General features: G+C 40.3%; 1 protein-coding gene across 3 annotated transcripts; it reads left to right on the forward strand.

Moving 5' to 3' along the window:
- Positions 1-1,964: 1,964 nt before the first annotated feature.
- Positions 1,965-23,198, forward strand: lamb4 (laminin, beta 4). 3 transcript variants are annotated; one of them, XM_058408425.1, is made up of 35 exons: positions 1,965-2,622; positions 3,575-3,629; positions 4,060-4,217; positions 5,723-5,858; positions 6,006-6,079; positions 6,177-6,365; positions 6,453-6,516; positions 6,791-7,005; positions 7,820-7,940; positions 8,109-8,297; positions 8,403-8,558; positions 9,211-9,320; positions 9,429-9,508; positions 9,610-9,757; positions 9,946-10,269; positions 10,358-10,543; positions 10,649-10,758; positions 11,054-11,165; positions 11,276-11,453; positions 11,760-11,903; positions 12,032-12,263; positions 12,395-12,552; positions 13,107-13,331; positions 14,740-14,957; positions 15,040-15,136; positions 15,255-15,624; positions 16,312-16,472; positions 16,578-16,777; positions 19,207-19,392; positions 19,560-19,704; positions 19,847-20,051; positions 20,155-20,290; positions 20,384-20,554; positions 21,935-22,082; positions 22,186-23,198. In XM_058408425.1, exons 2-35 carry the CDS (start codon positions 3,578-3,580, stop codon positions 22,323-22,325), a joined length of 5,538 nt encoding a protein of 1,845 aa, XP_058264408.1. In that variant the 5' UTR covers positions 1,965-2,622; positions 3,575-3,577; the 3' UTR covers positions 22,326-23,198. The 3 variants fall into 3 exon arrangements, with proteins under 3 accessions (XP_058264408.1, XP_058264407.1, XP_058264410.1); XM_058408424.1 differs by having other exon boundaries at positions 1,967-2,622; positions 19,844-20,051; positions 22,186-23,196; XM_058408427.1 differs by lacking the exons at positions 1,965-2,622; positions 3,575-3,629; positions 4,060-4,217 and adding an exon at positions 5,108-5,627 and having other exon boundaries at positions 19,844-20,051; positions 22,186-23,195.
- The last annotated feature ends 284 nt before the right edge of the window (positions 23,199-23,482 follow it).

Here is a 23,482-nt window from a genome sequence, read left to right on the forward strand (position 1 = left end):
CACACTTACGCACACACCCATTCACGCACTACGGACAATTTAGAGATGCCACTCAACCTGCAACGCATGTCTTTGGACTGATGGAGACTTGCAAACTCCGTACAACACAGGCTGGAGGCAGGGATCGTTGAAGATATAAACGCAGGATCCCAGCCCTGGTCTTGGAGAACCCACTGCACTGCATAGTTTATTGTTGTTCCTAGTCGAACCTAACCCACTTCAACTCTGAAACAGCAGTATTACTTGAATCAGCACTAAAATGTGCAGGATGTGGGTTACTCCAGTATCAGGATTCAAAGTTTGGTGTTCTTTTGTTTCAGAATGAGCACAAATCCTGGCAGCCACGCTCCAAAATCTAGTAAAAAGCTTTCCCAGAAAAGTGGAAGCTATAGGTTAAAGGACTAAATCTGGAACTGGATATTTAGAAAGCACATATGAGTATGACCGTCAGGTGTCCGCAAACCTTTGGCCATATATATAATGTAGGAGTAAAAGTCTTACCTGATGGCTTTTCTAAGATGCTCTCACAATTACCATAGATATAGGAAACATAAATCTATGTAAATACCAATAATGGCATAGAATATATATGACAGCAGTCTCTCATACTGTGAGAAGTGATGATTGATGAATGTTGGCATGTGATAGTCCTGAGTATCTCACACTGGCAGTGCCACAATACGAAGAGTGAGCAGTTTTAAGTTCTTGGGTGTCATCCTTCATCCTTCAACAACTTGACAACAAGATGACAAAAGAGCATTTCTACTTCTTAAGAAGATTAAAGAAGGGGTGGTTTTGGACAGGTGTTTCCTGACAGACAGTGTCCTGACCTGTAGCTTCACTGTTTGTTATATAGTACTGCTCTGTCTCAGACAGCGGGTGGTGAAGTCTGCCCAGTCCATTTCTGGGTTGTGTTTTTATGCCATCGAAAACATATACAGATCAGCCATAACATTAAAACCGCTAGCTATACACTGATCAGGCATAACATTATGACCGCCTGTCTAATATTGTGTTGGTCCCCCTTCTGCTGCCAAAACAGTCCTGACCCATCGAAGTATGGACACCCCTAAGTCCCTGAATGTGTGTTGTGGTATCTGGCACCAAGATGTTAGCAGCAGATCATTTAAGTCCTGTAAGTTGCGAGGTGTGAGGACTTCCATGGAGGCCCAACATTGCAACTTACAGGACTTGTAGAACACCTACAGGACTTAAAGGATACTTCTGATAGATACAGACCACTGCAGACCGGGAACACCCCACAAGAGCTGCAGTTTTGGAGATGCTCTGATCCAGTGGTCTAGTCATCACAATTTGGCCCTTCGTCAAACTCGCTCAAATCCTTACACTTGTCCATTTTTCCTGATTCTAACACATCAACTTTGAGGACAAAATGTTCACTTGCTGCCTAATATATCCCACCCACTAACAGGTGCCATGATGAGGAGATCATCAGTGTTATTCACTTCACCGGTCACTGCTCACAATGTTACGCCTGACCAGTGTATATTATCTGTAGACTATCAGTTGATCAATAAAGTGAGAAAATGTATTGGAAATGGTGAGAGCACTAGACATGAAATTAAAATCTCCAGCCATAAACTATTGTAAGAGTGGAATTTTTCTTTTGGGAAGATTCTATGGAACTTTTATTTTTGCTGAAAAATTGACATCTTGGTTGGTTGGTTTATTGCTATTAAGCCCCTTAACACCCACAACACCACAACCATTACACTATTTTTTGTTTTAGAAATAATGATAACAGTCAGGTTGTTAAAAGTCTTGGTTTGTTAACTGTTTTAACTCTCACTAGTAAATTCCGGGGAGGAAAAAAAAAGTTTCAGATCCCACCCCTAGTTAAAAAAAAAAAAACACCATTGCTGCTCAATGCTCTAATATTTCATACTTCTCATATTACAAAGTCACATACATGTATGAAGAATTATTAGGAACTTACAGGATCGGGTTGCTCTTCGGGGGCTATGCGGATGCTTTCTTGACTTGATGATTTGCAAAATGTGACATAATATCTCAGTGCTAAACTTTTCTATACCTATTTTTATGTTGCCTTGTTTGGAAAATGTTTGGAAAAAGATTTATTTGTCTTTGTTAGCTTTTTTTGCTGTTTAACTGATGTGATTTATTATTACAAAAGCGTTAGGTTTCTGTTAATATACAATACATACCATTTTTTACGTGTAACTATTCTTTAACTAAATCTTTACCATGGTGCCAGAAAGTTTGGTGTCTCTAACCTCTATAGACTCTAAAGCACACACTACTGCATGGATTTTCGCATCGGTCTTATCACTGATAGTCTCTAATCTCCAACACGGCATGCATCTTGTCGTCTCCTCCTTTGCTTCTTACTCCCTGGGTTGACGAGCATAAATCAACTCTCAGTGCAATATAATCCCTTTTTACCACAGAGCCCTGCAGCTCCTTTTTCCGCTCGCACACTCTCACCCTTCTACGTTCTCAGGTGTTCAGGTGTGTCTTTACATGCTTCCACCTTTACAGTGATCGCTTCACAATCCATTACTGCCTGCTGCGTGGACATTTGAAGACACTGAATGGACATCTTTCAATATATTTCTGCACAGGATCTGCTCTATTTAATATGTAAGTGTATATATATATATTTTTAAAGACAGAGATAGCATTATAGTGTAGGTATCTGCTGCACATAAGAGGTTTGCTATATAGTATCTCCTTTGCCGTGACTGGTGGTCATTTCTTAAATGTCTGAGACTAGCTAGTAAACACTTACAGGAGCAGCTTCTCAATTCTCAATTCAGTACTATAGAAGGCTGTGTGGCATCACATCCCCTGGAAAGTTCCACATGTTAAGTCTCCACTAGTACTGGGTACTTTTTGTACAATTGCAGAATAGCAGTCTAACAGAACAGGATGTTTTTTAGCTTTTGTAATAATGTGGTCTGTACAGATTCTTCAGGCTCAAAGTAAAAGCATCATCTATCTAACCCTAACCCTGGAATTGCACACTTATACCTAGCACCAAAACTATCAGCATGTCTTTTCAAAATTATTAGAACGAAATAGAATGAGCCGGTTGTTGTGCTCTGTTTTGCCTCCGTATTTTGTGCATAATATTTAATTTCTAATGTCTGGAAGTTATTCTAGGGAATTAAAAATATATAAATATACCCATCGTCTCACAGTGCTACGTCGATTCTTTCAGTTTCTACCCCTACAGAATTTCTCAGAGGTCCGAAATGTCTAAAATATATCGACCCATTTCTTTGAACAATTTAAATTCCAGGCACGTCGGTATATGTTAAAAATGTATTATCCCTTTGAGCTGCTGCAAGCTTCTTCTCTCAGGAACTCTTAGGACTGTACATGTTGGGATTGAATGGCTTGAGGCATTGCAGGCAGTCAGAAGCTTAATGAAGTGCATCTGCTGGAATTTTTCTCCGTGCTTACAACTGGAAAGTGTTGAATAATTTTAAGGTTGCAGGCTCAAATAAGGCTAAAGTTGATCGGTTAAATAATTGAAATCAAATTGTTTATTAACAAACATTTACTATTATTATTATTATTTTTTCCCCAGCCCATGATTTTCCCAGCCAAAGCAACAATGTGGATGTGTGCAGCGCTGATCTTTTGTGAGTATGCTCGGATTTGCTCTGACATTGCTGGAATTTAACAGAAAAATCATTTCAGTATGCCTCATCAGCACGAACATGTGATCACTTGCTGAGCTAGGATGGTTATTTTTCTGCTATTTTCTTGCAGGTACTTGCCCTTTTGAGATGTTATTTGTTTTCTAGGGTTTGTTTTTATAAGTTACTAAGCAGGGTGGGTTTGTGATTTAACCAAATCGGCAAACGGACTACAGTCTTTTTCCACAAACTGCTCTTTTTTGCTCATCTGCATCTGTAGAGATGATCAGTTTGAACTGTTATCCAGTTTATCACCTACAAAATACAGAGCATGGTGTGGTGAAAGATGTAAGGATACAGCACAGAGAAGTGTTGGCTCATTTCACCAATACAAAAAGCTGAAATATTTGTTCCTTTTCTTAAATATTTATAGTTTTGGTGGAGCCAGCTCACTTACAGGAAGAATGTGAAGGGAGCTCGTGCCACCCCACGCTTGGTGACCTTATGGTGGGCCGTGCTGCTCACCTCTCTGCTTCATCCACCTGTGGCCTAAATAGGCCTCAGAGCTATTGCATCCTGGGTTACCTTGAGGTCAGTTCTAAAACACACTATTAAGAGATTTTGGGGGTTTATTATATTTTACATGTATGTGCACAGTTAAACTAGAGGTATAGCTGCTCTCTGAAGTGCTTGACAAGGAAAGGATTAACAGGAAATGCTTATTTGCAATTATAATTTCTCATATTCTACAAAAAAACACTTCAAAAATTATTTATTGTCTTCATTTTATGGCAGTCTTGCACCCTGAGGAAATAGTTTATACTGCAGTGTCATATTTCCCAGTTGAGAGCCAGTCATTTTTCTACAAGTAGCAGTCAATGGTTATAGTAACTGAACATCTGCCGTGACACAAATTTTCTAGAATAAAAATCCAGCCCGAATCCGGCTGTCAGCATCTTAGCAAAGCAGCAGACAGTTTGAACTTGATGTAGACTGAAAGCAATGTGGCCAACCCTGCGCATGCATGCTACAGACATGTTCAGATCTGCCAGTGTGATAGGTCTCTCCTCTCCTTAAAGACTAATTTATGCCTCTTTCGCTTTGCACTCCATCCTCCTTTATGCTAAAGGCGTAGTGTTTTACTTTGATTCCTGGCCTCTGTTTTTGTTGGCATGAAGAAATAGTAGCTCAGTTGTATCAGTTGTAGTGGCACACGTTTGAATTCCTCTCTGTTTATATGCCGGGGCTATATGAGGAATAGTTCTTGTTCATACATGCCAACTAATAAAATTGCTAAAATGCTTTTGTATCATGTATTATTTTTTGAGAGAGAAACATGTGAGTCCTGTTTTTTTTTTTTTAGTACACTAAAAGTCTAGTTCCTGGTTCAATCCTGAGCTCAGGTGATTGTTTGTGTGAAGTTAAAGTTCTTCACAGGTGAACTGGCTACAATAAATTGCTCCTGTGTGTGTGTGTGTGTTTGTGCTGCCTGGCAATGGATTGGTGTCCCATCCAGGGTGAGTTTCCGTCTCTTGCCCTGTGCTCTATGATGAAATCATTACCATAGGTGAATTTTAGTGCATCATCAGATCAATAGATCTTGTTTACACAAAACTGAGAAGTATTAGAAGACTACAGTACTGATGATGTTCGTCCATCATAGTCGAAGATGACCATGACATCAAATTATGTAGAAGATTCCTTTCAGATGGCCGATCCTTGCACGGATGTACCTCCCACAGATTGATAAGTTGTGTTCGGTGGCAGATGTTGAGGTGCAAGCTGCCCTCACCTCACGGATTGTGCGTCTTCTTCTCGACTCCTCTGCACGCTTGGCTCCGCCCTCCTTGAAGTGCGCCAAGCAGTTCGATCTTGTGCCAGCTCCTCCCAGGAATCAGAAGATATCCTCAGTGTCTTGAGGGACACTTTCAGAGACTTTTCTGTCCTTGAAGCATATGTGTTGTGTCCACCTGTGCATCGCTTCCCAGATGATACCGTAGAGTACTGTACTTGTTATGGACTATATATATTATACTTGTTCTTTTGACACAATCAGATTTTTTTTCATACTTCAAAAAATGTCGTCTTTTGTTTAGGATGATCAGAAATGTTTCACCTGTGACTCAAGAAGCCCCTACAATCGATACAACAACCGTAATAGCCACCAAATAGAAAATATCATCACCACCTTCGAGCCAGAGCGTAAGATGAAATGGTGGCAGTCTGAGAACGGTGAGTCTCCCAGAATTTACCCAGAATCAAAAGCAACAACACACACAAACATAAACACCAACAAACTAGACCTAAAATTCTTTCGTAAATTATGGCGGATTAATCCATCTGCTTCTGATTGACATTGAACTGCATCTCATACTCCAGGTGTGCATCAAGTCAGCATTCAACTAGACTTGGAGACTGTGTTTCAGTTTAGCCATTTAGTCATGACATTCAAGGTACTGTTTTTTGTTTCTCTTTGTGGTGGTGGAGATGTGATGTACTTGGTATGTGTTTTTAACTACCACCACAACTCACTGGTCCATCAATATACAGAGTTTCAGACCTGCTGCAATGCTGGTGGAGAGGTCAAAGGATTTTGGTCGTACTTGGAAGGTGCTGAGATACTTTTCCATAGACTGTGCTAGCGACTTCCCCAGAATCTCTGCAGGCCCGGCGGAAACTATAGACGACCTCATCTGTGACAGCCGCTACTCTGGAGCTGAGCCGAGTACCGAAGGCGAGGTATAACCTCTTTCAACATCTGTCCTTTTCCTCATATGTTTAGCATTGTGTATAATGTCTGTTCTAAATACTGCGAATCCCTTACAGGTGGTGTTAAAAGCTTTGGATCCACACTTTCATATTGAAAATCCATTTGATCCAATCATTCAAGGTTTGCGTGTCAAAAAAGCTTAAAGTTTATATTTAAGTATTTTAGTATCTGTCAGCATACTCTAGCTATGAATTGATGTTATTAGCTTGTATAACATTAAGGTAGAACACTGTGCATTATTTATGTCATACAAATGCATTGACTGCAACCTAAAAGCTAAAAGAACTGAATAAATTATTAAAGCAATGATTTCTGTAAATTATATGTGCCATATAAACAAATATAAATTCCATAAAGAAGGTGAATAGCAATAATATTTCTGTATTGCTATTAGAGCTCATCACCATGACTAACCTGCGAGTGAACTTTACACGTTTACTCACGCTGGGTGATGACTTGCTGGGACGGAAGAGGAGGAACCCACAGGATAAATACTACTACGCCCTCTATGAGATGGTGGTCAGAGGGAGCTGCTTCTGCAATGGCCATGCCAGTCAGTGTATGCCAGTTTATGACACACGTGGAGATATCTTCAATGAACCTGGCATGGTGACCACTTTATGAATTTCTATAGCACTGGATTTGTTGAACAGTATTATTTTACCCAAGATGTTGTGATTAATTGTTATATGAATGTTGAATGCTAACTACAAACTTATTATGTGTTTTAAATACCCCGATCAGGTATAACATTGTGAGCAGTGAGAGGTGAAGTGAATAAGACTGATGATCTCCTCATCATGGCACCTGTTAGTGGGTGGGATATATTAGGCAGCAAGTGAACATTTTGTCCTCAAAGTTGATGTGTTAGAAGCAGGAAAAATTAGAAGTGTGTGTTAGAAGCGTAAGGATTTGAGCGAGTTTGACGAAGGGCCAAATCGTGATGGCGGATAGATGACTTGATTAGAGCATCTACAAAACTGCAGCTCTTGTGGGGTGTTCCCAGTCTGCAGTGGTCAGTATCTATCAAAAGTGGTCCAAGGAAGGAACAGTGGTGAACCGGTGACAGGGTCATGGGCGGCCAAGGCTCACTGATGGACGTGGGGAGAGAAGGCTGACCCGTGTGATCCGATCCAACAGACGAGCTACTGTTGCTCAAATTGCCGAAGAAGTTAATGCTGGTTCTGATAGAAAGGTGTCAGAATACACCGTACATGATGGGTCAGGGCTGTTTTGGCGGCAAAAGGGGGACCAACACAATATTAGGCAGATGGTCATAATGTTATGCCTGATCGGTGTATGTAAAGTTAAGTAAAGTAGCTATGAATAATTTGGTGAGAAGTGTTTTACCGTATTGCTGTGACACACTATTTTAGTATGATAGTATGTACTATAAGCTGTAACAGAGGCTTTTTGTTCCCAGGTTCACGGGCAATGTGTGTGTCAACATAACACCATGGGGAGCAACTGTGAGAAGTGCAAGGATTTTTACAATGATGCCCCCTGGAGGCCAGCTGGAAGCACTGACCCACATGTTTGCAGAAGTAAAATCAATGTTCAAACAACAACATTACTAATAATAGCAGCAGTAGTCATATTTGCTGGCACCATAAGAAAAAGAGAAGATGATAGTCAGGGGGCCAGGGATAGTCAGAGAGAACAAAACACATGGTAGAAAGTAAATAATGGCTGCACTTTTCTACATGTTCCAGAGTGCAACTGCAATGGCCACTCTGAGCGATGTCACTTTGACCTACAGCGCTATATGAGCACCAGGCAGGTCAGTGGAGGTGTGTGTGACGACTGCAGAAACAACCGCATGGGCGCTGAGTGTGAACTGTGTAGGCCACATTACTACAAGGACCCTCTGCGCTCTCTAAATGACCCCAATGCTTGTATACGTGAGTGTTTTTAAGAATGCATCGACAGTTTAATGTTATCAGTAAAGTATACGAGAGAGGCATTTTTATATCATATATACTAAACTTTATTCTGTTTCTATCTAGCTTGCAACTGCAACTCTGCAGGGTCTCTGGATGGTGGGTTGTGTGATCCAGTGAGTGGACAATGTGTGTGTAAGCAGAATGTAGAGGGTGAACAATGTGACCGGTGCAAGACTGGATTCTACAGACTCAGCCAGGAAGACCCCGGGGGCTGCCAGAGTAAGAAGTGCAAAATAAAGAGAGTTTAACAAGTCAAAATGTCTTGAATATAGTCAAATATTTCTATTATTTCCAATCGTACGATTACATTAGTACAAATATACTGTATGATTTTAAAAAATCTGACATCTGGTTAAAAGATTTATAATCTCATAAGCCTGAGTAATATTCTATTAAACTATTACAATAATATTCTACTAAATATTTAATATTCTATTAAAATATTTATTATTTATTATTCTATTAAAAATAATATACTACTAATATTCTATTACTTTTATTTATTTATTTATTTATTTATTTATTTATTTATCAGCAAAATTATCCTGAAATGTCTAAAAGCACCAGAATTATTATTAATTCTTGAATAAATTTCGATTTGTTTTATAATAATTTTATTTTAAAAAAATATTAAGAGATAAATCTGTCCATATTCAAGATATTTTCACTTGCTTTGATTTTTTTTATGTTTAAATATCAGATATATATGGTAGTATAGACTACCATTTTTTTTTTTTAGATTTTTTAGTGAAATTGTTAATGCTTAAATGCTTTCATTATTTAAAAAAAATCCTTTTTAAAATCCTTTAATTGCAAATTTTCTGTATGATTTGTTTTGGGACTTTTTTTGCTCTTGTGTGGACATGATCAGGGTGTATGTGTAACTTCTTGGGCACTATAAGCACCTCCCCATGTGACCAGAACACAGGCCAGTGTATTTGTGACCACTTTGCCCATGGACCAGAGTGTAACCAGTGTGTGGTGAGTCCCACAAATCCATTATTCCTTCCTACAAAATACATCAGCATATTGATTAAGATTACTTCCAATGAACATTTTGTTCATTTTTTCTTCTTTTGATTTTTTAAGCCAGGATACTGGGGACTAGGGAATACAGTCTACGATTGTCAGCCTTGTGACTGTGACATAGGAGGAGCCTTCACTACTCTGTACGCTAGCAGAAAACATAACACTTTCATTTTTAAACCTCAGAGAAACCACAGCACCACAAGTATGCATGTTGATATTAATTTATTTATTCCTACTGTAGGTGTGCTTCAGAGAATGGCCAGTGTCAGTGCAGAGCCAATATGGTGGGACGTCACTGTAGTGAACCTGCTCCTGGTTACTTCCTGGCTGCTCTTGATTTCTATCTCTATGAGGCTGAAAAGGCTGCTCCTCTGGGCACCAAATGCTCGGTAGGTGACCACAATAAAGAAAAAAACTGCATATACTTTCACAATTATGCTGTGAATTGCCTAATCTGTCACAGCTTCTATACTGTTGGGTTAAGTTTAATATGTAGGGCTCAGATGAAACATATAGCAGGCCTTCATGCTTTATGACTGTGAAGTATAACAAGAATTGTTATGCTTATGTTTCTTAGGGAGGACCTAATACTCCTACTGTACTACCTCTGTATCCTACTACAACTCGTCCATCACGCTACTGTCCACCAGGAACCATAGTTCGTGAGCCTACACCACAGCCTTATTACCGACCTGAGCCTACACTGCCGAGGCCTTATGACCCTGACCCTCCTGTATATGAGAATAATTGGCCTACTGTAGCATATCAGACTTTACCTCCAGCTGTCCCCCTGCCTAACTGTGTGGACTACTTCAGAAGCAGAGGCTATGATGTTGAGTTCAGGGATGGGAGGTTTGTGGTGGTTAAGCGTGAGAGCCGCCGAAAACGAAGACAAGGCCAGGTAGGGTCAGACTAATATACCATGCTGACAAATCTGGCATGTTGTTTGACAGCAGATCGCTGTATAAAATTGTTGGTTGTTCCTTCAGAGCACCATTCCCCTGCAGCCAGGATACCTCCATCAGGTCATCCTACGTCCACATACCCCAGATGAACCTATTACCTGGACTGGACCAGGAGTTGTGCAGGTTCAAGATGGAGCAGGACTCCGATTTATTGTCACCAACATTCCTTTAACTCTTAACTATCATCTTGTTGTTCGATATGAGTCACAGGTTTGCATATTTTTCTATATATATGCATACACAGAATGTAGTATATATGATGGTGTGATATTTCACTTGTACTAATTAGAATGTGTTTTTTTTTTTTTACTGTAGCCCACAGATGATTGGACAGCCGTTGTAAAAATTGTGCCATTAGGGTCTCTTGATGAAAATTGTCCATTTGATCCATCCAAGAAAACCTTCATTCTTGCTAGCACCAGCAGGTCAGCTAATCCAACATTTGCTTTCCATTTTATCCCAGGGTGTCAAGTCTTATCCATGGATCAGACTCTGGATACAGGTTTTAAATCTCTAGCCAAACAGGAGCCACAATTGGAAGGCCAAACATGAACTAAATAAATAGACGGAATCATGTGTGGCTCCTGATGAGTCGGAATAAAAACCTGCAGGCTGCCATATGAGTTAATCAGTACACCTTTAACTGCTGTTAATGCAGCTAATGTTTCGTTGCTGTGTTATTGCTAACATACATTTTCTCTGATCTTTCATTACACGTAGGACTGCCATCTTGGATCCTTCTGTATGTCTCAGCTCTGGCGTGAGGTACTACGTGGATATCACATTTGAAAATCCTGACCCTTACTGCAGCTCACATATTCTAATTGATTCTGTAAGCTTTTTTATCTCCTATTTCCACCATCATGGATTAAACATTCACAAAATGAAAAAAAAAAGGGATCGAAACCATTATATTTTTTGTACCTGAAATATAATCCTTAGATGGGACTGATTCCAAAGATGGAGTCTTTGCCAAATTTCTGCTCTGATGCATCCCTGGCTCAGTACCAGCAGCATCGGTGTGTGGAGTTAGGTGCACAGGCAGGAGAAAATACTCTACCCGAGGTGTGTGAGAAACTGGTTGCCAGCATGTCAGCATACATCCATAATGGTGCAATTCGTGAGTATCCTACCAATATACGTCATAGAAACATAGCAAAAAAAAAGAAAGTAGATTTATTTGAAAGTACTGCTCATAACAAGACAATCAATTTGCTGAGCATGACTGAAATGCTATAAGAAGTGTTGTCAACTTTATATGAAGATGTAAAAGTGCAAGCGTAAGCAGATTGTTGCCAAATCATCATACCTAGCAAAAAAAACACTTAGAAATGCAGCTTATTCAGCATTTTATACCATTTGGTACGCTATTCAAGAGGAGTTTTGGGACTCAATCTACTAATACTAACCTGTGTTCTTCCTCCAGCATGTAGATGTAACCCTGAGGGGTCATTCAGCTCATCCTGCAGTAAATTTACAGGACAATGTGACTGTAAACCCAATGTGGTTGGCCGCTGCTGTGACACCTGCGCCCCTTTGACCTATGGGTTTGGACAAAATGGCTGCTCACGTAAGTAATACACACTCGTGAGAGTTACTGTTGTTTGTACAAGAACTTTAATAACATGGATTATTTAACCTCAGCATCCTAAAAGTGGTTGATGAATATGATTCAAATGACTTTTCCTCCTTTCCTAGCATGTAACTGCGAACCATCGGGTTCCAAAGCTGAGTTCTGTGACCATAGAACCGGACAGTGCCAATGCCAAAATGGGATCACGGGCCGACGATGTGATGGATGTTTGCCCGGATATTACGGTTTTCCTAACTGCCGACCATGCCAGTGTAATGGGCTGTCTGACCTCTGTGACCAGATTACTGGAGTCTGTCTGAACTGCAGGGGGCATTCAACTGGGCCTCACTGTGAAAGGTATGAGTTTTGATAAAATAATCAAATAAAATTCATTCAATAGTCAGTACATTTAAAGCAACAAACAAACAAAACAGTGCGAGTTGTCTGAAGCTGAAGTGATTGCATGTGAGTTCTCTGATGTCTGGCAGGTGTGATGAAGGTTATGTTGGTGATCCTGTACTAAGAGAAACCTGCCAGCCATGCCGCTGCCCAGACGTGAAAGGCAGCGGCCGTTTCTTTGCTCATTCTTGTAGAAAGGACCCAAATTCTCTCACCCCAACCTGTCACTGCAGGACTGGGAATCAAGGTTTGAGCTGTCATTGATTTACACACACTGCTTTACTGAAGCAATACACAGTGTCTCACTGATTAATATTACATTATATTTTAAATAAAGCTGCAGCTTGTTTATCAGCTATAACATTATGACCACTGAAGTGAATAACACTGTAATATAGGGCCAAATTGTGATGGCTAGACCACTGGATCAGAGCATCTCCCAAACTACATCTCTTATGGGGTGTTCCCGGTCTGCAGTGGTCAGTATCTATCAAAAGTGGTCCAAGGAAGGAACAGTGGTGAACTGGTGACAGAGTCATGGGCGGCCGAGGCTCATTGGAGAGAGAAGGCTGGCCGGTGTGATCTGATCCACTGTTGCTACTGTTGCTCAAATTGCTGAAGAAGTTAATGCTGGTTCAGATAGAAAGGTGTCAGAATACACAGTGCATGAGGGTTCAGGGCTGTTTTGGCAGCAAAAAGGGACCAACACAATATTAGGCAGGTGGTCGTAATGTTATGGATGATCGGTGTACATACACGTGAATTAGACGTAAAGTGCCGAGTCTTCTTCTTCTTTTACAGGCTTACACTGTGATAGGTGTGCACCTGGTTACTATGGTAACCTGCTATTGCCAGGCTCTAGATGCCAAGAGTGTCCCTGCAACAACAACATCGACCCCAATGATGGCGAGGCGTGTGATGCTTTAACTGGCAATTGTCTCCGCTGCTTGCATAACACTTTTGGGCCTCAGTGCCAGACCTGTAAACCAGGATATTACGGCAATGCACTGCTCCAGGACTGCAGAGGTATGCAGTGCAATTATTTTTCGAATGTACCTTTCATTTGTGTTACAGTCACATTTATTACTTAGGTATGGTTTTTAAAGTCTAAAGCACTGCTTAAAAATACTTTAAGATCTAAGTTATTTTCTTTTGAGTCTCATCTTTGTTATTCTTAAGAGTTTGCACTTATTCAGGGCTTTAGGTCAGTCAGGCAGCCAGCCAGTATGTATATGAATGTGAATATCCTCAGTTTATATTTATATTGTGAAATGACCTGCAGGGCTAGACAGAGGCGAAACACATGTGATGTAAACCTACTGATTAAAGCAACCCCTCTGTTGTCAGTCACAGGGATAACATCATAACCAGGACAAGGCAGCGGCAGAACCATTTTTTTAAATAGAAGTCTATTAGAATATGGCAGCTTCATCCACAAAGTCATTTATTACCCTGCAGTACTATGGTTTGTGCAAAACCCACACTCATACAGGCCCTTAGAGGATAAGTATTCTTGGAGCTGTGCTGCAAACCGCATGCTCGAGTAGTTTGCCAAGGACAGGCTAGTTAGAATATAGATCAGTAATTACCAAGCTCCTCAGGGTCAGCTATTGGCTTTTCAGGAATTGCATTGATTGCAAGCCAGTTGACACTGGGGTGAACAGAGCCAGTGCTAAGAGAGTCCAAGTTATGAGTAAGCAAAATGAAGGATCATAGGATTGTAGGCATAGGTTCCAGGAGGCAAGTAGCTCTGGATGACTTGCTGAGCTTTCTCCTCCAGAGGCATAAAAGTTAACAAACTGCTCAGAAGGATAAATAAGATAAATGTAAGTTTCTCTAGATATGGGCGTCTGCCAAAAGCTGCAAATTTAAAAGATATCTGTTAACATAGGAGGTATGGAAGATTTCTGAAAATTCTGAAAATGTACAGCGGGGTTCTGCTGATGGAGTCAGAGGAAAAACCATGAGCAAGTTGCAGCAGTTTATTAAATATAAAAGAGCTCTGGGCTTTCCCTGGCCATTGTCTTGGATTTCTTAATGCCTCCCCGTAATGTAGAGAATAATCTTCGCGGACAAGCGTGTGCACTGTCAGGCCCGGCTTTCTACAGAGACGTTCTAATTGGTGACCAGTGTGTTTTATATGGCAGAGCTCTTTTTGAGAGGAGCGAGCTAATTAATGGTAGAAAAAAGAATATTAGGATATGGTGGTGCCTCTGTGGTCTTAGGGGAGGCTGAATACATAAATCAAACAGTAGAGTTTTATGATCAGAGATACCAAGATCTGTGGAGCGCACAGTTAAAACACACTTCACATAAATATTAAAATCTCCTAGGATCAGTACAGTTGGGTAGATAGAGAAACACTCTCTATGTTTGAATATGTGACATTAAGGGCAGTTTTTCTTTGCTTTTATTTCTTTGTTTGTGTGTACAGTATGCTCATGTGACCAGCAGGGCACAGACATGACTAAATGCCCACTGGGTAGCCCCTGCATATGTGATGAGGTGACTGGGCAGTGCCCATGCCGTCGTGGTGTGGTAGGAATCCGGTGTGATCGTTGTGAGGATGGATACTGGAATCTGAATAGACAGTCTGGGTGTCAGCCCTGTAACTGTCACACGGGTCACTCTTCCAGCAATCTGTGTGACAAGGTGACCTTCTTTAGACATGTTGTTGTTCAATACATGCATGTTGCTCAATAACGACATGTTCACCCTCTTTCTTTAAATCCAGGTTACTGGTCAGTGTCCTTGTGAAACAGGATATGGTGGTAAACAATGCCAGGAGTGTGCAGCTAATCATTTTGGAAACCCTGATATTCAGTGCATATGTATGTAGTCTAACCCTAGAGATATTGTTTCGGTGTCATTTTAATCAAATGTGTGTTTTTATTCTCTGAATTGACTGATTTCATTACTGCAACTTACTTATCCAACTCATTTCCCTAGCCTGCGACTGTGACATGGAGGGCTCTGTCTACCCAGGCTGTGATGCTGACACTGGTGAGTGTCTGTGTCGACCTGGAGTGAGTGGAAATTTCTGTGAAAAGTGTGCTCCAGGCTATGATCCGGTCTTCCCTGCCTGCGAGCCCTGCCACCCTTGTTACCATCTATGGGGAGAAAATGTTACAGACATTTCAAAGGCCATGGAAAACATGCAGTCTTTAATTTCTAAATACAAAGGAAGTCTGTCACCCAGTGACAAGCGACACCAGGAAAAGATACAAAAGTTGAATGAGACTTTTAAGAGCCTGGTTAGCATGCTAGGCTCTGACCAGGTTGATTTGGAAAGCCTACAGAATTTCCTGAATCGAATCAGGTGCAGTTAGAAAATAATTTTCAATGTTTTCTAATAACTCTGCTGTCATTTAAATTATGTGAAAACTATTATACACTATGTTGCCAAAAGTTTTGGGACACCACTCACATGAATGTAATATGGAGTTGTCCCACCCTTTGTACCTATAACAGCTTCAACTCTTCTGGGAAGACTTTCCACAAGGTTTAGGAGTGTGTTTATGGGAATTTTTGACCATTCCTCTAGAAGTGTATTTGTGAGGTCAGGCACTGAAGTTAGATGAGAAGGTCTGGCTCACAGACTCCGCTCTAATTCATCCCAAAGGTGTTCTATGGGGTTGAGGTCAGGACTCTGTGCAGGCCAGTCAAGTTCCTCCACACCAAACTCAGTCATCCATGTCTTTATGGACCTTGCTTTGTGCACTGGTGTGCAGTCATGTTGGAACAGGAAGGGGTCATCCCCAAACTGTTCCCACAGAGTTAGGAGCATGAAATTGTCCAAAATGTCTTGGTATGAAGCTGAAGCATTAATAGTTCCTTTCACTGGACAAGCCCAAACCCCTGAAAAACAACACCTGAATTCAGTAATTTGGAGGGGTGTCCCAAAACTTTTGGCAATACAGTGCATCCTACTATTATATCAATATCTAACTATGTAAATGTAAAAAAAAAAAAAAGGTTATTCTAATCTTTCTCATTTATACATCAGGAACTTAACAGAAACCACAGATCCCAACATGATTATTATTGATCCATCTAATCTGCTGGAAACTGAAATCGATAACATTTATCATGAGTTCAAAAAGTTACTGGATGATTTGCATAAGAAAGTGAAAGACACCCAAAAAACAGATATAAAAAAGTTAAATGGTAAGTGTACTTAAAAATCTCATCCTCTCATTCTCCAAAGGATGCTACGCTACCCCTGTGAAAGGTGTTGAAGTACTGTATATGAGGTGATCATTTTTGTTTCAGACACACTGGAGAGGATCCGTAAGCTCCATACAGACTTCCTGAAAGATGAAGAAAGGGTGAAGAAAGCTAGAAATAAGATAGACACTTCTAGGCAGACACGACAGGAAACAAAAAAAGAACTGTCCAGATGCCAGCTGAGGCCCTTGGATATACTGGAGAAGAAGGTCAAAGGGCTCAGTGTGGCCAGACTAAATGAGGAGGTGAGATAAAGGAACTCTTACTGACATTTATTTGTTAATGGATGCTGACAGACTATCAAATGGTAATCAAGTCAAGTATTTAAGGCTCTGGGTTGTTCAGAAGGTTGTGATTTATGTCCCAGCTCTGCCAAGCTACCACTGTTGGGCAATTAAGCAAGGCCCTGCTCTAGGGACGCTGCAACATAGCTGCCCCTTCGCTCTGACCCAAACTTCCTCAGCTGTGCTATAATGTATGTGTGGCGTTAATAATAAAGGTCATATGGTAAAGGCAAATTTAAAAATGTTTTTTTGGCACAAAATTGTACAGTTTTCCTCCGTCATGTACATTTTATTCATTGCAAATGTTCTAGCACATAACAATTTTTTATTGGACTCACTTTCATATATCTCCATCCCATTTATCAGCAATATAAACTAATATACACTATACTGCCAAAAGTATTCGCTCACCCATCCAAATAATCAGAATCAGGTGTTCCAATCACTTCCATGGCCACAGGTGTATAAAATCAAGCACCTAGGCATGCAGACTGTTTTTACAAACATTTGTGAAAGAATGGGTCGCTCTCAGGAGCTCAGTGAATTCCAGCGTGGAACTGTGGTAGGATGCCACCTGTGCAACAAATCCAGTCGTGAAATTTCCTCGCTCCTAAATATTCCACAGTCAACTGTCAGCTGTATTATAAGAACGTGGAAGTGTTTGGGAACGACAGCAACTCAGCCACGAAGTGGTAGGCCACGTAAACTGACGGAGCGGGGTCAGCGGATGCTGAGGCGCATAGTGCGAAGAGGTCGCCAACTTTCTGCAGAGTCAATCGCTACAGACCTCCAAACTTCATGTGGCCTTCAGATTAGCTCAAGAACAGTGCGCAGAGAGTTTCATGGAATGGGTTTCCATGGCCGAGCAGCTGCATCCAAGCCATACATCACCAAGTGCAATGCAAAGCGTCGGATGCAGTGGTGTAAAGCACGCCGCCACTGGACTCTAGAGCAGTGGAGACGCGTTCTCTGGAGTGACGAATCGCGCTTCTCCATCTGGCAATCTGATGGACGAGTCTGGGTTTGGCGGTTGCCAGGAGAACGGTACTTGTCTGACTGCATTGTGCCAAGTGTAAAGTTTGGTGGAGGGGGGATTATGGTGTGGGGTTGTTTTTCAGGAGCTGGGCTTGGCCCCTTAGTTCCAGTGAAAGGAACTCTGAATGCTTCAGCATACCAAGACATTTTGGACAATTCCATGCCCCCAACTTTGTGGGAACAGTTTGGTGCTGGCCCCTTCCTCTTCCAACATGACTGTGCACCAGTGCACAAAACAAGGTCCATAAAGACATGGATGACAGAGTCTGGTGTGGATGAACTTGACTGGCCTGCACAGAGTCCTGACCTCAACCCGATAGAACACCTTTGGGATGAATTAGAGCGGAGACTGAGAGCCAGGCCTTCTCGTCCAACATCAGTGTGTGACCTCACAAATGCGCTTCTGGAAGAATGGTCAAAAATTCCCATAAACACACTCCTAAACCTTGTGGACAGCCTTCCCAGAAGAGTTATAGCTGTTATAGCTGCAAAGGGTGGACCAACGTCATATTGAACCCTATGGATTAGGAATGGGATGTCACTTAAGTTCATATGCGAGTCAAGGCAGGTGAGCGAATACTTTTGGCAATATAGTGTATATAGAAGCTAACACACAAAACCCCTTGTGTCTACCTTGATAGCACTGACTTTGTCAGTGTGTGCAAATACAGATCTACAGATCTCTTATTAACTCATCTTATTAACAGGATACGCGAACAACTGAATAATAGTCAACTAATTCAAGGGAGCCACCTGTCACTGTCAATAACCCTGATGATTAATACAATACTGGGTGGCTTTTTTGGTGCTGCTGGTAGTTTTGCTCCATTTGCACGATCTCCACGTCACCACATGGTTTCCCATGTGGTTCTTTTGTTTCTTCTCATGTCTAGTGGGTGAATTAGCAACTCCAAATTGCCCCTAGGTGTGATTGAGTTTGCAAACGTGTGTGTGCATGGATCTGGATGGACTGGAGCATCCCTGCCTTTCTCTCAGGCAGGCTCAGGATCCACCACCACCCTGACAGAGATAAAGCAGTTACTTAGTTTTAATAAATGAACTAATCCCAGATTTCTGATATAGACAGATGAAAAATAATTAACATCCTGCATAACATTTTTAAGTTGCTTTTATTTGTCACATGTACATTCTTTCTTCGCATATCCCATCCTTGGGGGTTGAGGTCAGAGCGCAAGGTCAGCCATGATACAGCCCCCATGAAGCAGGGTGGGTTAACAGCCTTGCTCAAGGGCCCAACAGTGGCAGCTTGTCAGTGCTCGAACCTGAACCCCGATCTTCGCAGCAACCACCGCTGCCATGTTGTTGAAGCTGATATGTTTGTTGATGTGCTGTAGATTTGTGGCGCACCAGGTGATGCAGAGTGTGAAAAGGCTGTGTGTGGCGGTGCTCTGTGTGGAAAGTGTGGTGGACCGTCTTGTACAGGAAGTCTACCTATCGCCCTCAACGCCACAGACACAGCAAAGAAGATCAAAGCAGGGATTCAAAGTCTGCTCCAAAATCTCACAGAGGCAGAAACAAAGGCACGATAATTCACACCACGCATATGTGTGACATCTCAAAACGTTTTCTCAGCTGTGTCATCATTATCCTCTTTACCATATTTACAACAAAGTGTTATATAGTGACGGACGTGCTTATCGTCTAGATTTTATGCTCCTATAATTGAATGTGTTGTTTCTGTTTTTAGATAAAAGGCATCAAAAATACGAATAAAGATGTGAAAGCCAAGGCACAGAACATGATGAATAAAATCATCAAGAGCAAGAGCAAGTTTGAAAAGGCCAAGAATGACACCAGAAAACTTATCGAGAGTGTCAGGGAATACCTCCGAGGTAAGATGGGTTTATTCACAAACATCTTTACATTCAAGGCCATGTTAATACTTAAGCAGATTTCTAACCCATACATTTAATGATTTGCATAAAAAAAAAACCTCAACATGTCTATGCTGCTTTACTACTCTTCTTGTAGCAGACATGATGGAACCGGAAGACATTGACAAGGTAGCCTCTGCCGTGTTGGCTATTAATCTTCCTAGATCTCCAGATGAGATCAAGAAGATGATCCAGGATATTCAGAAGATGATGGAAAACTTCACACACATTACAGAAGACCTGAAGGACCTGGAGGATCAGGCTAAATTAGCCAGAGACTTGAAAAATAAGGCTGATGAAATCCTGTAAGTGCATCATCATCATCATGCATTGATCCAACCACAGCAAATATCATGGAGTGGGCTTTAAAAATAATCCCAAAATTCTGCTCTTGTTATTATTTTTCAGAAACAGAACTAAGGAAACTGATGTCAGTGACATAGAGCAAACCCTGAAGGACACTTCCCAACTCCATGACAAGATAAAGGAGAAGCTGAATGAGGCCAAAGACAACAAAAATATTACCTCTGCATTACTTGACCAGGTAAATATTTGACTTAATCCATCTCTTTAAATGAACACTAAGTTTGCTGTATGAGGTGTAATTTAACTGGAGTATGACTGTCATCCCCAACAGAGCGACACAAAACTAACGAATGCTGAAGAGAACTTAAGCACGCCTCTGACCACAAGGCTGCCAGAGGAAATCGAGGCTCTGAAGAATAAAACAGAAATGAATCGTGCTCAGGCTTTGGAGGCAAAAACTGTAGCTGATGCAGCATTATCTAACGTTACAGACACTAACAAGGTCAGTGGCATCAGTTTAACACACAGAGGTGGTAAATGTAAAGTGTATTTCTTTATATTCTACAATCTTTAAATAAATACACGCTACATGTTAAAGAAACATGTAAAACTTCATATTCTTCAACTCTTAAGAGAAAAATGTCACACTCTTTTCACCTAGGAACCTGGGAAAACTCTAACAGCCCTGTTCTTTTTTTTTTTTTAAATGTTCGCTAGCATGCTAGTATAATGGTCGGGATATCAAACCCATGTCTCCGCAGTATTCTCAATCACCTGTGTCCAGAAAATCAGACTCACATGCAGGGCAATATAAAAGCGCCGCTTTTTAGATTAGATTAGATTAGATTCAACATTATTGTCATTGCACATGGGTACAAGGAAACAAAATGCAATTAGCATCTAACCAGAAGTGCAAAGCAGTAGTGAAATATAAACATATTTGTAGATATACAGGCTATGTTTATATATAATCTATATATGAATACACAGAATATATATGAATGTACAGGATGTGTGAATATACAGAATATATATTCTATATGTTTATATAAATGTGCATAGAATATATACAGTGATATATTGCAGTTTTGAGGGGTTTATCAGTATGAACGAGGACATATAACCATATATTACCATCAGTGGGGGGTTAATGGGTTGAAGAGTTCAGTAAGGAGACTGCTGTGGGGTAAAAGCTTTCTTAACCTCCTAGTCTTGGACTGCAGGCACCTGAACCTCTTCCCAGAGGGTAAGAGTGTAAACAGTTTATGGGCTGGATGAGAGGTGTCCTTGACAAAGCTGTGAGCTCTTCACAACTACACCGTAAACCTCGCAGCTTACTGTGTGTATATATATAGGGCAGAACATCAAGGTAAATGGGAAACCGGTGACAGGATGGGAAAGCAAAACTATAGAAGGATGTGGCACAGCGCACGGGGGAACAACAATGACAAACTGGTGAACACTCCCTCTGGTGGTCTGGCAGGGAACAGTCCCAGTAGCTCCTGACAGCTAGCGTCTGATGATGCAAACTAGTTGAATGCTAATAGTTAGCTGCCACAATCCCCAATTTGTTACAAAATTAGGATCAAGTCATTGAATCTCACTGATTATGTAGTCAGTTTATGACTGTATAACAAACGTAGCGAGTAGAAAGTGGAGCTTTTTAAAGTTGACACACTTTACTGCAGGAATTGTCCTTGGAAACCTTCCAGCTCTTGGATTAAAAATTTCACTAACATTTAAAAAAAATAAATAAATAAAAAAGGAAAAAAGGAAAAATGCACTGAAATTTCATTAAAAAAACTGTTTCACGTGTAAAAGAGGTAAGATGGATGAAATAAAGATCTGTTATTCTAAAATCTTTCACTATTTGCTTTTTTAGGATCTTGAGGAAATAGAAGAAAAGTTAAAAAAGCTGAAGAACAACACTCAAGGTCTAAACGATTCAATAACTGAGCACTTGAAGAACATAACAATGGAGGCTAAAAATATGGCAAAAGATGTTGAAGATAAAATGAAGCAAATTGAAGGTATGACAGTGTTTTACGTAATAGATGTTTCTAGAACACAGTCAGATTTAACTTAGCGTGTGTTTAAAATATATAAACATCTCATTCTCCAAATTGATTTCAGAACTGGAGAAAAGGATTCAGAATGCAGTGCGAGATAAAATGAACAAAATGAAAGAACTGGAGGATCTGTTGGCAGAGGTGACGAGCTTGCAGAAGTATATTGCTGACAAAGTGATCAATTATACGCAGTGCGGCACTTAAGCCTGCAGATGTCTCTGTCTTCACTTGCAACCACAAGCGATGCCGCGTGTCCAGTCTTCATGACTTTAGCCTTTAATCTTGGTCTTGCCAGAAACAAATTACATACAGACCTCAAAAAGTTCTTCATTGATTTAGAATGCAATTCCACTGTGTGTGCTATATTAATCACACAGTTTTTTTAAACCAGCTCCCAAGCCCAAAAGAGAGTAAAATATTTATCTGACAGATCTGACATTTTAAGAACTATCTATATAGTAATTTTAGTACATTTACTTTGTTACCCTTTGTTGTGTAACTCCAACCACCAATAAATTAAGGTCTACTATTTAATCAGTGTGCTGGGGTTTATACAGACGTGGATTCTTTCGTTTTAATTTGATAGCATTTGTAACTCTATTATCTTTTACAACGTCACGAGTAAGACGTCTTTGTTATTGGAGCATGGCAATTCTTATTTTGTGTAAACAATTAGGCACTGTGATGAGATTGTATGTCAATAACAATTAGTTATAATGATGAGATTAAAGCCAACATTCGGCTTTGGATGCCTGCTGATTTCAAATGTCTAGCCCGAAGGCCCCAGCTATCTCTAGCCTTTTTGTTCAGGGGTGTGAACAACCAGACGACAACCATTTCTATTCAGTTGCAAAATCACAGACGTCCTTGACTCATCACGTTTGATCTCTGATACATTTTAATTACATCGCCTCACATTCACACTTATTTCAATTCCCGGTTTATAAGCAAAAATAAATACAGTTATAACAATATGTGAATTATAACCTTTGTGTATAATTTAAAACTAAATTATAAAATACAAGAAATACAATTAAAATAAAACGTAAAACTAGAATATAAAAATGTAAAAAAATAGAAAAGAAGAATCTAAAAATTATAAAAGAATATCAGGTATAAATATAATATAAGAATATAATACAAAATATAATATAAAATAAAATCCTCATATAATTTTAAAAATAAAATTAGGATAAAAAACAGCAATAGAATAGAATAAGAATAGAATAGTGATAGTAAAATGTACAGTGAGATGAGTGGATGGATGGATGGATGGATGTGGACAGAATATAGATATAATAGTGCGACATAGTTGAAATATTGACATATTGCTGAATAATGCAGCAAAATTTCAGGAACTC

This window comes from Hemibagrus wyckioides, linkage group LG14 (assembly GCF_019097595.1).
Source record: "Hemibagrus wyckioides isolate EC202008001 linkage group LG14, SWU_Hwy_1.0, whole genome shotgun sequence".
Taxonomy (NCBI): Eukaryota; Metazoa; Chordata; class Actinopteri; order Siluriformes; family Bagridae; genus Hemibagrus; species Hemibagrus wyckioides.

Excerpts from the sequence above, each read along its gene's own strand:
- lamb4 (XM_058408424.1), top strand. The coding sequence starts at position 3,578 with ATGATTTTCCCAGCCAAAGCAACAATGTGGATGTGTGCAGCGCTGATC. Across the intron at positions 16,473-16,577 it reads AGATATAAAAAAGTTAAATG|ACACACTGGAGAGGATCCGT; the intron begins GTAAGTGTACTT and ends TTTTTGTTTCAG. Across the intron at positions 20,555-21,934 it reads ACGTTACAGACACTAACAAG|GATCTTGAGGAAATAGAAGA; the intron begins GTCAGTGGCATC and ends TTGCTTTTTTAG.